The 18,010-nt window shown below is 41.7% G+C and overlaps 3 protein-coding genes and 1 pseudogene across 5 annotated transcripts in view; 3 read left to right on the plus strand and 1 right to left on the minus strand.

Moving 5' to 3' along the window:
- LOC148721943 (uncharacterized) overlaps positions 1–18,010 on the plus strand; it is a 547,091-nt pseudogene that overhangs the window by 12,342 nt on the left and 516,739 nt on the right. The gene's annotated exons all lie outside the window — the stretch shown is intronic.
- On the minus strand, positions 3,969–5,106 carry LOC148721947 (uncharacterized). The gene is made up of 2 exons (XM_088735849.1): positions 4,950–5,106; positions 3,969–4,755 (listed from the first exon to the last, which is right to left on the minus strand). Exons 1-2 carry the CDS (start codon positions 5,014–5,016, stop codon positions 4,376–4,378), a joined length of 447 nt encoding a protein of 148 aa, XP_088591975.1. The 5' UTR covers positions 5,017–5,106; the 3' UTR covers positions 3,969–4,375.
- LOC148721948 (uncharacterized) lies at positions 5,233–11,650 on the plus strand. 2 transcript variants are annotated; one of them, XM_088735839.1, is made up of 7 exons: positions 5,286–5,633; positions 7,565–7,691; positions 7,887–8,062; positions 8,848–8,989; positions 9,537–9,602; positions 9,985–10,569; positions 11,151–11,650. In XM_088735839.1, the coding sequence occupies exons 1-7, from the start codon at positions 5,481–5,483 to the stop codon at positions 11,237–11,239; spliced, it is 1,338 nt and encodes a 445-aa protein (XP_088591965.1). In that variant the 5' UTR covers positions 5,286–5,480; the 3' UTR covers positions 11,240–11,650. The 2 variants fall into 2 exon arrangements, with proteins under 2 accessions (XP_088591966.1, XP_088591965.1); XM_088735840.1 differs by lacking the exon at positions 11,151–11,650 and having other exon boundaries at positions 5,233–5,633; positions 9,537–9,649; positions 9,985–10,284.
- Positions 12,714–17,632, plus strand: LOC148721949 (uncharacterized). The gene has a single exon (XM_088735826.1). The coding sequence runs from the start codon at positions 12,761–12,763 to the stop codon at positions 17,183–17,185; it is 4,425 nt and encodes a 1,474-aa protein (XP_088591952.1). The 5' UTR covers positions 12,714–12,760; the 3' UTR covers positions 17,186–17,632.

An 18,010-nucleotide genomic window follows, 5' to 3' on the forward strand; every position in this document is an offset into this window, starting at 1 on the left:
ATGTTGAAATGAGCGGTTTATCATCTGGGACAAAAGGTAAGCCTTCCTCCTCTTAACGTATGGCATCTAGTGTAGAACTTGCAACATAAAATTATAATAATTTTAAAATAAGCACTCATTGAGATTTGGCCAATCGTTCGGAAAGTGTTCGGAAAATGTCACATGAGAAAGCACATGTTCTTCTAGGTGTCGTGAGTTCTGGTGTTCGCCATATTTTGCATGTGGTCCGTTTGGGGAGTTGATTTCTATCTGTTTGAGGTCTTAAGTATCAGCACTATGAATTTCGTTTGCACTGAAAATGCTCCTAACGTGTCCTTAGTATATTTCGGGACAGAAGCATTTACGGAACTCACGACTGGCCTGAGTATATTATAAGGCCAAGAGACGTTCAGGTTCGAAGGACCTTACGTCGAGTTCCCCTCTCACTGGGACTTAAATTCTGTAAACGAGACTGCTAAAAAGGTTCTGAACAATTGCCAAACAAATGCCAAATACCATATCCCAAATACTAAATGCCGAATACCAGATACTATAACAAATGCCAAATATGAAATGCTAAACAATTCCAAATCAATAAAAAGAGTAAAGTAAAAATTCTTCGACGTCAGTTTCCACTTAGACCCGCTGCTGCCAAGACTATTTATCGTTGTCAAGGTGATACTTTAGATGAAGCTGTTGTTGATTTCCGAAAATCCACAAGAGAGCATATGCATTATGTTGGCTTGAGCCGAGTGAAAACTGACAGCTCTGCACTACATATTCTTAATTTGAATGAAAATAAAATTAAAGTTAGAAAGAAAGTTAAAAGTGAAATGAACAGCCTCAGAACAGAAGCAACCCTCATGCCTTTAGCAGTGTTACTGGCTACAGATTCACCCCAAGGAAAAACAATCTTGTTTCACAATGTAAGATCTCTCAATTTTCACATAGAGGCTGTGCGAAGTGATTATAACATTAAAAATGCTGACCTAAACATTTTTGTGGAAACTAAGCTTTGCTTGTTAGATAATGATGACACATACAAGCTGACTGGATTTAATCTGTACAGAAATGACTTTAGTCAGTCTAACATCAGAACTTGCTATGTTTTGTGTTACTGGAGAAGAGGAAGGAGAATAAATTTTCACCACATTACGAGAAAGAGCCATACCAGGTGATAGCACGTCATGGGGATCAAGTCCAGTTAAAGTCACCTCAAGGCGTGCAATACAAGCGAAACATTCAGCATGTCAAGCAGTTTGTTACACCAGCTACAGAGCCAAAGGGACCGAGCCCTGCAGAGCCTGCAGAAGTACCTTGTGAACAAGGGTGTGGACAAGGACTCACACCCAGCCCAGAGATGGGAGCCAGTGCTTGGCCAGTGGAGAACCAGAGCCCTATCCTGCCACAGCTGTTACCAAGGAGATCAGGGAGAGTCACCCGACCTCCTGAGAGACTCAGTGACTATGTCACCACCTGACGGTGGTTATGGTTTTCAAGTGACACTGACTTTGATCATATTGCACTTACAGTTTTCTATTTACCCGATCGGACATTGTTGACATTTTTCATGCTATTTTGTTGAAATTTATGTCAGAGTTTATGAACGGAGAAAGAGGAAGATGTGGTGTCCTGTGGACATCCGGGACTATACACAGTGGTCAGGTGACCGAGAGAGTGTGCGTGTATGTGAGAAAGAGCGGGAGTTCGAAGGGTGACGGTGTGCTGTTCGAGTTATTGACCTTAGTGGCTTCTAGGAATATTACTCTATGGAACTGCTGTGTACATTAAGAATGATTTAAATTGTACTGAAATTCCAAACAGATTTAATGTAAATAATGTGGAAACTACTGTAACAGTTCTTAGCCATCCAGTTCCAAATATTCATGTGGTTGGTATCTATTGGTAAAAAACTGTTAGAATTTCACAATTGATTGATGCTGTTACTCATCTCCATAAGTCAGTATTGACAGAACCTACAATTCCTACTATATTACTTGGAGAGTTCAGTATTAACGGTTCTACGTTCACAGCTGCGGCAAAGTGGCTGACGAAGGTGAAGGAGGATGAGAAGTTCCATTCATTTTTGAGTGACAGGAAACTGCGGAACAAAAAGCTCTCAGAGCATTTCTAATCACAAACAGAGGCTACACACAGTTGATTAACCAGTATACTACTCACAACTGTACACAAATAGATCGCATTTATGCAAATATACCACAACATGTGCAATCTGCTGGTACACTGGAGTCACATACTATAGTGATCACGAGCTAGCCTGTATACATTTTTCTTCAACCTGTGTGAATATATCATTATGTAGATAACTTTGCCTAGACACCTGAACCACAGTGATACAAAATGTAAGACCTACAAGACTAGAACTGAAAAGTTACTTTTTCATAAAGAAAAGGAAAAACAAAAATACTAGATATCATGCATATATATTGCTATCATTTGCAAAATAAAATACAGAGATTTGAGAAGCAAACTCTTACATATGTCTAAGAAAATGCATCTCTGGATGTTAGCATGGAAAACTACTGCATTATTTCCCAGAAACCACAGAAAATGACAAATCCAACATCAAGCACAATACAGAACTAGGTAAGTTATTAACTTCCATTTTCAGGGGGGCATAAGGGAAGAAAAAAGGTGGAGCATCCAGAATAAATACAACCAGATGATTAAATATATTAAGTTAAGTTACACCGTAACCCATTATTTTTTTGTGTTATAGACATCTGTATTTCCTACTGTCAACCACTGATGCTCAAGAATGGAAATAACATTGACTCTGGGGGGTTGCTATAATGCGAGCCTGCGAGCCCGAGCCTGTTATGAGGAGCCGGAGCCAATTTTTTGCGAGCCCCGGGAAAATAACATCCAAATCTGGACATAATGCCCTTTTATGGTCATGGTCCCAGGCGTTCCTTGTGTAAACCGCGGAGACTGAGGATGAAAGTGCGACAACTTGTCTTATCGTGTGCTCGCTGATTGTAAACATCACAATTTTGGAGGTGTTGTGTATTTGGAAGGTTACACGGCAAAGATCCGCTGTCCTCACATACAAATGCACACACCGTTCGTGGTAGGCCCACACTAAACGATGTCGAGCGTTTTCGTTCAAACTACGAAAATACTGGCAAAACTGTGACAGCCGATCAACAACAAACTATGAAGCTGAGACGAACACTTCGCTCGAAGGTGGCGCTAACAACAGCGAATTGACAGAAGCAACATGAATAGTAATGTTAAATATCTAAGCTTAGCTCTTCCGTTAAATACCTGTTTCTGTAATTGGTTTCTATCGGGTTCAATACTTCAGTAAAGTACGATTTAATATTTCTTACGTAATCACTATTATTATTGTGCAAGCGATCGTGAAGGTTCGTTTGCTCTTTGCATGGAGTTACGAGTGCTCAGTAGAAGACATGATGAATACTCTTGATGACTGTGATCTACTAGAAAAATTTTCCAATATGACCAATGTTCATGAACATAATGATGTTACAGTGTCATTAAAGGTAAAAAGATTCAGATCTCGTGATGCATATTATAATTGTACTCGTGTTTTGTATGAATGCTGTGGCTTTGTAGTTTCGAATAAATTTTACGCGTGGTGAATTCTCAGGTAAAGCGCTCGCTACGAAGCCCGAGTGAACGCTCCTCGAACGTCTAGTTTGATATTTTTTCAGATTTTCACCTTCAAATGCTTTCTGGAGAGGAGCTAAAGACTGTTAGAATAAAATGAGGAGAGAAAATGGAAAGATATAGAACAAGAAGTGGCTCGCAAGAAGAGGTTCGAGGCTCGCAAACTGAACGGCTCCGGCTCGAAGGCTCGCACATTAGTTACTCTCAGTAATTAGATGCTTGTCACTCTAAGAGGATGAAGGGTTAAATTAAAAGGAGGGTTGTTAGAGCGTTTCCGGTGATCGAACCTTCAGTTGACTCCATTAATTAGTTGTAGATAAAAAGCTGAAAAAAAGTCCAAATAAAATTGTGCATGACCACTTTTATTAATCATCATCTAAATAATAAATGCTGGCATCATCATAGAGAATATTGAAAATTACAAAAGGAAGACGAGAGTAGTATTCAACTTTAATTATTTGTAGATAAAGCTGGAATTAGAGTCCAAGTAAAATTATTCACGATCACTTCTTTTCATTGTCCAAAAAACAAGTGCTGAGGCATCATTATACAAAATATTAAAAATTGACAAAGGCTGACGACAGAAGTATACAACTATAAAGCTCAACGATTCTTTTCCACCAATATATTCATATTTTTGTGCGCTACCTACTTAATTATGTTAGGTTGAATCAAGATTCTAATAGTTTTCCTGCTCTTAAAATGGATCATACAGCGACAGCATGTTTAGGAAAATATTGTCTTAGAAACGCTCAGCAAGTATCAGACGTAGAGCCAATACGATAATTGCCATACACATTCCCAGACCCGCTTTGTTGATTCTATGGAATGACCCAGAGTTGCAATTATCTCCTGAACAGCAGCTGTTGGCGGACGAGTACGACCAACCTATGGATGACGAAGATGGGCAGGTTGGAGTATCGTCAGCTTTGGGGCGACAATCATCTCCTGGAGCGCCACACCTCTTGTAATAGACGGTTTTTGTATCCTCACCTTGTGAAGTACAGGTCGCTGTTCCTATGACGCAGTTGGGTGACCCCGATGGACAGTCGAATTTATTCATCTTTGAGTTGCAATCTGCCCACGACGTTTCACTGGTGCATTTGTAACAACTGAGAGCATCTGTTTAAGGACGAAATATGCAACCTGTGTGATTAAAAATCATCAAACAAAGCACACAGGTACTAGGAGCTAATCGCTCACGAACCGCGGCAAGCCCATTCAAGCATCTTAAAAATGATAAACAAAAAAATGCTCATGGTTTTTTGATTCATTCGCGATGCAGGCTACCCAGCCATAGCTGTTCTTCCACTTACTTGCTGACTGAAATACAACAACTACGTGCACCATAATCATGAATACATGGAAACCAGAAAAAGCCATTTTCGTGCCTTGACTCGTCCGCTCGAATAATAATCGTGCTTAAGTCAATGGAGGTAATGACGCTATCCCGCTATCACGCGGCTAACCCATGTAAGGCAAGAGAACCCATATAAGGCAAGGGTGCGTATGACGATAGAAAATTATTCATGCGGAAAGGACGCTTTAGATTTGTTAGGAAGTCTTTGTTTATATATTTGTAAAGCGGTCAGTCGCTTTTATCACCCGATTCGCCCTTAATCTACCGCTTATAAGCGAATCTAATTATTTTCAAATTACCGCATACATGCGGATAAAGTAGGCCCTATTTACCTACCGAGATTAGATTACCGAGAACAAAAAAAAGGCCTGGTAAGGTGCTGGATCTGTAGCTTAGCTTCGTACGGTACCGCAGTCGCACTTGACATGTGGCAAGGTTCAAGCGAAAGAGGAAAGTTCATCGCTTTTACATCTGGTAAAAAGAGATCATGGATAAAATTCCACGCGTGAAGATTACTGAAGAACAGAAAAACATTCTGAAATCATTTCATGAAAATGGAATGATTTCTACCAAGCGGGAAATGGGAAGTGTAATACGCGAATGTGCTTCAGTAGCTTCATTGTCAGAGGAGCAAGTTAAGGTAAATGGAATACTTCAAAACACGTTCATGAATAATTTAGTTTCCGTGTCGTGAGGCTTAATTGCTTTCCTTCACTACAATTCATGCATTTTAAATTATTTCCCTGAACCACGGTCCTGCTATCGCTCGCAAGCTCTTTGATTTCACTGGAAGATACCTAGGCCTGCTAGCTGCTCCGATCTTTATCAGCTTAAATATGGCACCTTAGGTTTGCAGCTTTCTTCAGTTGTTGTCAATATTATATATTCCACAGTCTGTTGAAGTTAAGGCTCGGGCTTACACTTGAGATACTATTGACAGTGGCACTCCACCAGCCTATACTTATTTCGCAACACTAAATCTACAACAAATTATAGCAAAAAAAAAACAGCTATTCCTAAACATCGGGAAAGTGCTCAAGCAAAGTAAACCACCCAAAATACAAATAAAAATACAAATAAAAATATAAATAAATCAATAAATATTTTAAAAAATGACGAAGTTAAGAAATGAGTGAAAGAGTGAATGAATGTATAAATCAATCAATCAATCAATTTATTAAGCACCATTTTCAATTTTCAACAATTGCAAGGAAGTTAGTGGAAGATAATCTACATCTATTTTACACAAATATAATTGGAGCTCCTTGAATGACTAACTGAAGTGTGCTTGTTGTACTTGTCCACAATTCTATGTTTATAAATGTTTAAAAAATTTTTTTTTCTAGTACGTTTTTTTTTTAATTTATAGGCCCACATCCTTCTGCCTCAGAGTACTGAGATCATTCTCCATGACAGGGTTTACACAGTCATGTACAATTGACAGATTAAGCAATGATGAGGAGTCAATTGGAGTTTGATTTGTATATGTTGGGAGTACAGGATTCGAGAACATGATAGTAGACTGTTAAAAGCCACACTAATATAGGTGTATTTGAAGACAAAAGTATTGTTATGTCTTTCCACTTCCAAATGTAATTAAACCATTAGGTAATGACACCAGGTCAGTGTATTCACTATCCAAGCAGGATGGAATATAAGCTAGTCCTACAGTTGAGGATTTTGTTGGTGGTAGTAAACAATTAGTATGTAAGAATTTTGTTGCTCCAGAAAATGTCCATGATGCCTTCCTCACAGAAATTGTTTTGGTTTACCCCCCCCCCCCCCCACCTTACCACTTCAGCAGTCCATTTTGTTTCACCTCAGCCTTCCTCTCCAATCTGTTTCAAAATAATATAAAAAGGCTAGCAGACCCACACAATCCAGATCATGCTCCATGCTCAAGAAGCTAGAGTCACTCTCGGCTATCACCTCAAGCGACTGTTATGCTTCTTTCATGCTTAGCAACCTCCCGCGTGCATCCATAACTCAATAGTGTACGCTGTGGTGTTTACCATTTGTTAAATCTAAACTGAAAGGTAGCTAAAGCATGAACCAACTGTTAGCAAGTCCCTGTGCAAATTGTTTCACATACAAATGAATTTGATTTAATTTCTGGCTTAAAATATTTATTTGCATTTGTATCATATCTTGTGCTTGAGGGTGGTATAATAGTTGGGTTCAGTGAAGGTGATTGTTTAATAATTTACACATTGTAGTTGAGCTGTTATTTTTCATGATATTTATCATTAAACATCAATTTGGCATGGCACATTTGTGAGAGTGCTCACCTCCCACCAATGTGCCCCAGGTTTTATTTTCATACCTGGCACCGTACGTGGGTTCTGTTTTTAATGTTGTTTCCCATCCTTGCTGTGAGGGTTTTCTAATTCATTTGGAAGACAGCAGATTAATAGTATGCAAATTCCTATTTTTAATTTCGTTTCCCTTATATCCTCATCCCACTGTGCTGGTGCAAAGACTGGAAACAGTCATCACTGTGAGTAATTGAAATGCAGTTGAATTTCTTTTTCTATCTTAAATGGAATTAATTTAGAGTGCATTAATTTGCAGAATTGGATAAACAACTACATTGCCAAGCTGAGTGGCTCTGGCAATCGGCAGACAGCTCCTAAAAGCAAGCAACTCCATAGAAAACTGTCAGGTTACAACTTATTTACTAGTGATGTTATGCAAAAAGGTAAATGTAATTATTTCAATTGAATCATTCCTATGTTTTTAGTTGAAATTAATACTATGAATGAATAACCAATTTATGCATTTTAAATACATTTTACAAGCATTTGCAATAATTAGTTACTTTTGGAATGGTCTTCACTATTACCATTTTTCTTTTGCACTATTATCTATTTTTCTGCACCATTTAAAATTGAAGATAAAACCGGTGGGAGTGCAGATGTCTTTAGGACTTTAGGAGAAAAGTGGAGGGGCCTGGCAGAGGAATCCAGAGAAGAATACCGCAAAAAAGCCATGGAAGATAGTGGCAATCTTATCTTGCAGCCATCAAATAGTGTGAGAGCCCAAAAGGTCATTAAAAATATGATGAAAGAGGTACAGTTGAACAGCCATAGTGCATGTAGTGCATATATTACATTATGCTTAAAAGGAAGCTGTATGCTATAATTAATTGCCAATTTGTAGCATTTCCAAGCACAACAATTTAGTTACATTTGTATTTAACATAAATTGTATATTGTAAAGATGAAAGAGAGAAAAAGTAACTTATTAAGTTTTAATGAATGAGTGAGTGAGTGGGTGCATGGGTGGGGGGAAAATAGGTCATGTGACTTATGTTTTAAAAAGAACAATTTATGATGTAACGACATTCAAAGCTGGTCATCGACTGTTTTGCACGTAAGCATCAAGATAAATCATCAAGATAGCAAATCAAGGGATCTGACTACTCAGAAACAAATTAAGTTACGAAACCATTTGTCGCTTGAACTAAGAATGTTGTAAATAATAATTTATCGCGAAACTATTTAAATTTCAGCTGGCTACAATATAACCATGGGTGCTACAAACTGTGTTCACTCTAGTGCAAATAAAGTTCTGACAACTTTGATCCCTGGTGGGCTAATCTTCAAAATAAGTAACTGCTTTAACCATAGGAGTGAGTCAATGATTGGAATAGATCTCACATGATAATGATATCACACTTGTTTTGTATATAATTTGTAGATCAGTTTAAGTCATGCTGTTTATATTAGGTGTGGGTGGTTGAAAACTTGAAGGTGCTCCTTCAAAAACAACAGGGTGAAGCCACCTAAGGTGTCTTTGAGGAAGCATCCCATGAGCCTGGGATTATTCTTAATTGTTTTACTTTAAATGTACAGGTGGCAGAACTTGAATTGCTTGGTGGACAGGGAATGGTGTTATGCTCGTATGATGGCATGTTATACCATGGCCAGTCAGCTATTTGTGACAAGCTGATTGCTGACAAAGACCTTATTAAGTCCTTTGGTAGCCTATTGCAATGTAAGTGTCCAATTATATTTACATATTTTAACATAATAATACATTGGCAATATATTGTAACAGTTATTAAATATAATATTTGTTATGATCATGATCAAATGGTTTCATTAATTCAACCACAAGGCCTTCAGTTGGTTTATCTTGTTTATAACACTAACTTGGTGCTATTTTAGAATAGCCTGGTTGAATTGAAACACATTAAGTGGGAGTTTAAGGAGGCCATTTAGCTCTATAATGCAAGACAGTTATAGAAACCTTACACTTTATTTGTATATTCTTACGTTGTGTAGTTCCCAAAAATTACTGCTGACAGTTCCTCCACGCAAGGGATCAGAAATTCCTGGTAGGCTGGGGAGATCAAAGACCATAAATTGAAAGAAATGAGTCTATTGTTAATTGGAATTCCATGAGAGGTGGGGGTTTTTATGAAACCCCCCTCTGTGGGGGAAGTGTGGATATTTTATGGAACAACACATTTGCCCTAGGTTCTTACTGAATAGATTTCTGCTAATTGTTTTTCTTTTATTTTCCTGTCCATTTCTTGAAGTATCAGACAAAGAAAAAGAAGAAGTGTCGCCGAAAGATCTACAGGAACTTTTTAACAGCAAATACAGTACAGTCAAACATTTTTGGAATTTACTCTCTTTCAAAGCATTGTTAGTGGGTTGAGAATTGCAATGTTCCCCTTTTTTCAGATTACATGGAGGACTTTTGCTTTTACAAGTATTATTATAAAACATAACATGTTGAATCACATCCTGCCCAGAAAACTTAAAATTTCAACAAGAACTATTGCCCAGACATCTAAAACAATTGGAAGTATCCTGAACACTGTTACATTGATTATGTTTCTGTATAGCAGAGGTATGGTATGTTAATAGACAGGTGTAGATTTGTATCCCATACATCAGTAAGACAAAAGGAAGTGAAAAACAGTGATAAATAATGATAACATTATATATCTAAGAAGTGATTGCTTATTTGTCTCACTCTAGGTGAACTTGTGGGTAAAAGTGGACAAAAAATGCCCTATGCAAAGGCGAAGCAGTTGGGAATTGTTTTTCAAGGTCTTCCTGAGACCTTGGGAAAGGACATTGGAGAGGCTCCACGAAAGCCACATTTGTATGGCAGCGCCCAACGCCAGAAGTTGTGGTTGACACGAGATACGTGGAAATTCGATGTTTCACACTCCGTCTACAGTCAGTCGACCCCACCCACATCCATTGTCAGTTCATCCTCATCTATCACAAGCTTACTAATTTCTCAAAATAGTGCAACCAGCTTCCTTGTTTCTTCATGTAGCACCATAGTTACCTCACCAAGCACCATCATTACCTCACCTAGGACCATAGTTACCTTACCATGCACCATCGTCACTTCACCAAGCAGCATGGTTCCCTCACCTGGCACCATCGTCACCTCACCTACTTCCCTTATTACCCATTCCACCAGTCTCCCTACGTCATCCACTCTTCTGGTTGCGCCATCAAAATCTGCCTTATCTTCACCACCCGTTGCTTCTACTGCTAGTCGTTCTTTGTCCAGTATTTCTTCCCCATCGGGAACCATCATATCCAAAGGTGAGAATGCAACTTTTAAAGAAGGTACAAGTGAGCCGGCACATTCGGCAAAGCTATATCCTCAGTTCTAAACTCGTCCATTTACAAAGAAAGTTGCGAAATGTCCATGCACCCAGATCTCTCCATTCCAAAATAGTATGTATTTTTCTGATGTAATGTTTAATATAAAGGTCTGGGAAAAGGCTTTCACTTGATGGATCTAGCGTGTCAGTTCCGGCTGATGGTAAGAAAGTGACCTAAGCTACATTTCAATGCGTCAGGCTCCTCTGCCAGCACATTTGTTAGTTTTTATTTTTATCACACTTTCATTTCACTTGCAAACTATCTTTATCATGACCAGAAAGTAACTATTATTTTGAGCGGGGGCAGTATTTGAATAAAGCATCTGTAAATTGATCTTTGTAGATACTCAGTTCTGTCGGAAACAGAATAATAGCATAGATATCAAATAGCGATTGTGAAATGTTTGTCTGGAAATTTTGTTATTCTTATGTCTGGAAGATTCGTATCTAGCCAATCAGCGTTCTTTTAACTAAGGTGTCCCGCAAAGATAAGGAACAATTGTCTGTGATTTATTTTAGCTTTCAGTCGAAGTAATCTTTCATATCAGTCGAGTCGAGGAGTTGTGACAGCTGTAAAACCTAGCGAGAATAGAAGAGGAGAAGAATAAAAATCTAGTGAAGACGTGACAGTGTGGGCTATCCTTACTAATTCCCCACATTTGTGGCACCTCCGACGGGACCTGCAGTGATTTGGACAACCTGTTAGTCAATGGAAGCTAAACTGGAGGCAGAACTTCAGCTTCTAAAGCTTGCACGAGGAAGGACGAAATCTGTCGTGGAGAAGGGAAATATCGAGAAGATCACTCGACATAAAGAAACTCTGGGAAAGATTGTGGCATCTTGAACTTGAACTTGAACTTGAACTTTATTTTTATTTAGACACGGTAAATCTATCAGATAAAATGATAATATTATTACAATCTATTATTACAGTTACAATCTATTTTAATCTATATAAACATGATCTAAAATTTAAAAGTGAAATAGAAAAAAAAAATAAAGAAATTCTGCTTTACATAGATGCCGTGTGTGTTTTGTCGATTCAGACGAAGAAATTGCGACAACTATTTCCGAAGGATTGAAGTGATTTTGCTTGCCGCAATTCAGGGGACAAGCTATTCCAGATAACCGCACCGTTATAGCTAAAGCTATTTTTCAGGAAATTGGTGCGGGGCAATGGAACAGCTAGTTTGTTTTCAGAGTTCCTTAGATTATATGGAGGATCATATTTAGTGAAAAGAGAACCAAGATAGTCGGGCGCAAGACCATGTATAGATTTATAGACCATGGTGGCCACTTGTATTTGTCGCTGAGTATCTAACCGTCTCCAGTTAAGTTGCACAAAAAGAGGATCAGCGCTTGTGTCATAACTGGAGAAGGTCAGAATACGGGCAGCCCGGTTTTGCAACTTTTGGAGCTTATTCGAAAGACCCTTGTTAGAAGGCTTGAAGCTAGACATCGAGAAAGGTAAGCTTGAAGCGGGAAAAGGCATTGACGAAGTTGATGAATGGGGAAAAATTATCGAGCAAACGATTGATGATGTAGATAAAGAAGTAGAAGATTTAAATCGTCATCTCGAAGAAGCTGGGGCAAAAGCAATAAACAAAAAACGGGAAGAGGAAGAGGCTCTTCTAGCCAAAAGGAGGGAGGATGAACTGAACTTTGAAAACCTTAAACTTGAGCAAAAATCAAAAATGCAGTTGCCCGATCAGTCCGCCGAAAAACCCCTAAGTAAGGGAAATGTCAAAATGCCAAAGCTGGTAATTACGAAATATGACGGTACCTACGAAAAGTGGCTTTCCTTTTGGAATAAGTTCAAAGCGGAAATCGATGCAGCCGATATTCCCCCGGTTACTAAATTTGCTCACCTCAAAGAATAACTGGAAAGTGATGTTTGTGAATCAATCGATGGCCTCCCATTTAGTCCTGAAGGTTATGTACGTGCTAAAAATATCTTGAAGTCCAATTATGGCAAGACAAGCGAGATTGTGAGAGCGTATATTGATAACATCAATGGTTTACCTGTGGTGACCGGATGCATCCCTAATGAAATTCATAAATTTTGTCAGACTTTGTACTACAATGTTCAATCATTAGAGACCCTAGGTAAACTTTCTGGGTGTTTATTTATGGTGCGTGGCGTCCTAGACAAATTGCCAGACATAAAGGCAGACCTCGTGAGCGGAAAACCGGGATGGCAAGATTGGGGTTTCGGGGACCTTATGCAGGCTTTAGAAGAATGGAAAGCCATTCATCCGATGGAAACTCTGGGGGTAGAAAAGGCAAACGAAACGTCTCCGACTCCGCCGATTTATCACCCGCCGCGTCCGCCGCGTCCCCCACGTTTGCCTCGTGACAGAAGTTTCTACGCGCGACAGGGCGAACCCAACCCACGACACGCGTGTGTCTACTGCGATCGCGTGACACACAGATCTTGGGAGTGTGAGAACGTGACATCTCCAGCGGAGCGCCGTCGCATTCTACAAAACAAACGCTTGTGCTTCAACTGCACTGGGCCTCAACACAGCGCTTCACAATGCCGAAGCCGCGCATCTTGCGTACACTGCAAACAAAGGCACCACTCATCTATTTGCGACCGACCGTCGGCAACTGGACGCCAAAGAGCGAACAACGGCGGAGTGGCTCTAACTGCAACTCAAGAAGGAGAGAAAGTCTGCCATCCAATCGTACTTGTCAAGTTGAATGGCGTGACCTGTAGAGCCCTACTGGACACCGGTGCGACTGCGTCTTATGCTTCAGGATACATCTTGGATCGTCTAAACCTCGTACCAGCTCGCACTCTAACACGCCGTATACAAACTATCGTGGGCATAGTGACTAAGCGGACAGAAACTTACAATACGCAAGTGAGTGACACTAAAGGAAACAATGCAATTTCATTACGAGTAACTAGAGTAGACCGCGCTGAACTTTTGTCCGTGGAAAATCCTAACTATAAGGAGATGATCAGCAAATACCGCCATCTGGAAGGCGTTTCAATGGAAGACATCGACACTAAGAGCTTACTTCCGGTCCATGTTATTCTGGGCGCGAGTGACTACGCGAAGATAAAAACTCGAGAATCCCAACGCACCGGAGCTATCGGCGAGCCTGTGGCTGAGTACACTCTTTTTGGATGGACCATCATGTCACCAGGAACGGAGACAGACCTGGACAGGATGTTTCTAGCGCAGACGGCCTCGAATGACTATGAAGAGCTTTACCGGATGGACGTCCTAGGACTCGAAGACAAACCTAATGGCGATCAGAGCGTTGTTTATGAAGAATTCCTTGAACAACTCAGCCGCAGCCCTGAGGGTTGGTATGAAACTGGCCTTCCCTGGAAAGGGGACCATCCTCCGTTGCCCTCTAACAAGTCTGGAAGCTTAAAGCGACTGGGGAGCCTAGTCCAACGACTTAAGAAGACAGGAAGGCTAGACGACTATGACGCTATCATACAAGAACAGCTTAATGAAGGAATTATTGAAGAAGCAGAGATGCCAGCAACTCAAAGAGAATTCTACATCCCGCACAAAGCAGTAGTGAGAGAGAGTGCAGAAACTACCAAGATGCGTATTGTCTACGATGCCTCAGCAAGAGCGTACGACTCAGCCCCTTCCCTAAACGACTGTCTGGAAGTTGGACCACCCCTGCAGAATCAACTATGGAAGGTACTCCTAAGGGGACGGTTTCATTCAGTGGCTATCGCTGGCGATATTCGCAAAGCATTTCTTCAAGTGCGTATCCGAGAGCAGGACCGAGATGCGCTGCGGTTTCATTGGTTGGAAAGCAAGGATCCTTTTCGTGTTCGCACGTACCGATTCACCAGAGCTCTGTTTGGTTTGGGACCCTCGCCGTTTCTGCTTGGCGGTGTAATTCAGCACCATCTGAACACTTGCAGACCTACACACCCTGATCGCGTAGCAGAAATCGAGCGAGAACTGTACGTTGACGATCTCATTTCGGGTGGAGGTACTATCCAAGAAGCGAAACAAAAGAAAGCTGCAGCAGCTGAGATGTTCCACCAGGCCACCTTCCACTTACACAAGTGGCATTCAAACGTGACTGAACTAGAGCTCACTGAAGAAACTGAAACTGGGGATGACTTAAGCTACGCCAAGCAACAACTCGGAATCAAGCCGAGAGAATGTGGGCTGCTTGGTTTAAAGTGGAACAAACTGACGGACGAAGTTGGAGTTACAATTCCAGAGGAAGTTGCCCAACCGACAAAGAGAGGGATTCTGGGAAAAGTGGCGAGGATCTATGACCCCCTTGGTCTTATCGCTCCAATCACCCTGCAAGGAAAGCTTCTGTACCGCGATGCCTGTGAAGAGAAACGTGCATGGGACGCTCCGTTATCCACCCCCCTAGAACAGCAGTGGCAGAAGTGGGAACGTTCCTTGCCGCAACACGTAACTTGTCCACGAGCACTCACCAGCGTCCAAGAACCTATCGAGGACATTAAACTTCATGCTTTTGGAGACGCGAGCGGAAAGGGCGTGGCCGCTTCTGTGTACGCTGTGGTCAGACAGTCAAGCGCAATCAACCAAGGCCTGGTTACAGCAAAGGCAAGACTGGCCAAACAAGGGCTGACAATACCTCGCCGCGAACTGGTCTCCGGTCACATGGCTGTAAATCTTCTGACCAACGTACGAGATGCACTGCAAGGATTCCCAGTGACTTCGCTGCATTGTTGGCTTGACAGCAGCGTGGCCTTACATTGGATACTAGGAGGAGGAGACTATAAGCAGTTTGTGGCCAACCGGGTACGAAAAATTAGAGAACACTCTGATGTTGTCTGGAGGCACGTACCTACTCAGGATAATCCTGCAGATCTTGCTAGCCGAGGTGGACTGGTAACTGAGGAGAACCAACTGTGGTGGAAGGGACCAGAGTGGCTAAGTGATCCTGTGAAATGGCCAGCCGACCTTGTGACCGCGCCCACCGCTGAATCTAACGCAGAAATGAAGGCTACAAAGGAGCTCTTTGCCATGGCCGTTAAAGCTGATGACGATCTAGACCATCTTCTGGCCAAGCACAACTACTGGAAGACTTTGCGAGTGTGCGCTTGGATTATGCGGTTCGCAAACAACGCTAGAGCGAAAAGAGCGACAAGAACAAAGGGACCCCTGACAACAGACGAAATTGAGAAGCAGAAACACTTTTGGTTGCTACGCGTACAGAGCCGGGGAAGTGAAAGCATGGAGGAAGATCGCCTGTGCCTAAACTTACAGAAGAACAAAGATGGATTGCTTGAGTGCCGTGGGAGACTGCAAGGGGTCTATCCGATATACATCCCAGACGCCACAACGTTCGCAAACAAATATGTCGAACACGTCCACAAAGCCACTCTTCACGGGGGAGTGGGGCTTACTATGGCTAAAGTGAGAGAAGAGTTCTGGATTCCCCGCCTGAGGCGCCTCGCGAAGAAAGTCATCAGGGAGTGTTATGGGTGCAAACGCTTCCAGGCGGTTGCGCTCGCAGCTCCACCCCCCGGTTTATTGCCTCTGGAGAGAACTGAGGGCTCAACTCCCTTTGAAATTGTTGGAGTAGATTTTGCTGGGCCGATCAAGTACCGCAAGTCCTCTCGTGTAGAAGGAAAAGGCTATCTGGTGCTCTACACGTGCAGTTTAACGAGAGCCTTGTACTTGGAGGTCCTGCCTAATCTGGAAACTACTACCTTTCTTTCAAGCTTGAAGCGTTTCATCGCTAGACGTGGACGACCTTTAAAGATCTTTTCAGACAATGGAAAAACGTTCGTAGGAGCGGCAAACCTACTGAAAGGAATTCAGAAAGATGAGCAAGTTCAAGGCTACCTTGCATCAGAGAAGATTATCTGGAGGTTTAACCTAAGTCGAGCACCCTGGTGGGGTGGCCAGTTTGAGCGACTAGTGGGCCTCTTCAAACGTGCATTCTATAAAGTAATTGGTGGAGGAATGCTATCCTGGTCAGAGCTGTGCGAAGTCGTGCTGGATGTTGAAACTCAACTAAATCGCCGCCCCCTGTCCTATGTAGAAGATGACGTCCAGCTCCCTCTACTCACCCCATCTTCTTTCCTATTCCAAAGATGTATTCGCCTCCCTGAACAAGAACCATGGCGAGAGGAGACAACTGACCTACGAAAGCGTGCCAAGTATTTGAGGTCTTGTAAGGACGCTGTGTGGAGACGCTGGTCTCGAGAGTACTTGGCGGCGCTCAGAGAGCGTCACAACTGCAATGGAAAAGGCAAGGCGAGGCCCTTAAAGCCTGGTGACGTCGTTCTCATTCGTTCAGAAGAAAAGAACCGAGGAAAGTGGCCATTAGGAGTGGTCGCTAAACTATTCAACGGCCGTGATGGAATTGTACGTGGAGTGAAGCTGCGCGCAGGGAAAACGTTTCTGGAGAGGCCGATTCAACACCTTTATCCCATGGAACTAGCATGCGATAGAGCGCCGGAGAGAGCTGACGTCCTTACCCCCCTGAATGCTAAAGCGCCAGTTTTTCGTCCACGGAGAGATGCTGCGGTTGCCGCAAACTTGCGTATTCGTGACGCTATAGAGAGTGAAGAACTTTAAACCTAAACGCAGGACAGACCTGTGCGGATGGACGGAGAATTAAAGTGATTTCAGCGGACTTTGACATTCATTACTTTGTTTTGTTTTGTTTCTGATTTCAATTTAATTATTAATTAAGCTGGCCGTTTCCTCTGTTTACATGTGCTTCCGTTTGGAAGGCACATGGGGGGAGTGTGTCGGAAACAGAATAATAGCATAGATATCAAATAGCGATTGTGAAATGTTTGTCTGGAAATTTTGTTATTCTTATGTCTGGAAGATTCGTATCTAGCCAATCAGCGTTCTTTTAACTAAGGTGTCCCGCAAAGATAAGGAACAATTGTCTGTGATTTATTTTAGCTTTCAGTCGAAGTAATCTTTCATATCAGTCGAGTCGAGGAGTTGTGACAGCTGTAAAACCTAGCGAGAATAGAAGAGGAGAAGAATAAAAATCTAGTGAAGACGTGACAGTGTGGGCTATCCTTACTAATTCCCCACAGTTCGGAATGACGATCCCTAACGGTAACGATGTGACTCATGCTGTTTGCCAACTGAGCCAAAGACAGCAACTACACGGTCGTGCTGTTACCCCAGGGAATGTCGTGGTGGAGGTCCTCCAGGTGCTCAGGCCAGGATTACTTCCCTTGTGTCCCGGAGGATTCGATCAAGATGAGCCAGTGTCTGTCGGAGGATACTACGAGTGGCCTTGCAGCCATCTTGTTCTAATGTAGTTTACAATGTAGCCGCGGTTAATAACCGTAATGTAACTATGTTTCAGTAGAAACTCAGCTGTGTTGTATTGGAATTCCCTGAATCTGATTGGTTCTCCCACTGCTTTCTAAAAAA

The sequence above is a fragment of the Stylophora pistillata genome, chromosome 10, assembly GCF_964205215.1.
Source record: "Stylophora pistillata chromosome 10, jaStyPist1.2, whole genome shotgun sequence".
Taxonomy (NCBI): Eukaryota; Metazoa; Cnidaria; class Anthozoa; order Scleractinia; family Pocilloporidae; genus Stylophora; species Stylophora pistillata.

Excerpts from the sequence above, each read along its gene's own strand:
- LOC148721949 (XM_088735826.1), top strand. The coding sequence starts at position 12,761 with ATGGTGCGTGGCGTCCTAGACAAATTGCCAGACATAAAGGCAGACCTC.
- LOC148721948 (XM_088735839.1), top strand. The coding sequence starts at position 5,481 with ATGGATAAAATTCCACGCGTGAAGATTACTGAAGAACAGAAAAACATT. Across the intron at positions 9,603-9,984 it reads ACTTTTTAACAGCAAATACA|GTGAACTTGTGGGTAAAAGT; the intron begins GTACAGTCAAAC and ends GTCTCACTCTAG. Across the intron at positions 10,570-11,150 it reads GGGAACCATCATATCCAAAG|CTTTCAGTCGAAGTAATCTT; the intron begins GTGAGAATGCAA and ends GATTTATTTTAG.
- LOC148721947 (XM_088735849.1), bottom strand. The coding sequence starts at position 5,016 with ATGGCTTTTTCTGGTTTCCATGTATTCATGATTATGGTGCACGTAGTT. Across the intron at positions 4,756-4,949 it reads TGTTGTATTTCAGTCAGCAA|ATGCTCTCAGTTGTTACAAA; the intron begins GTAAGTGGAAGA and ends GTCCTTAAACAG.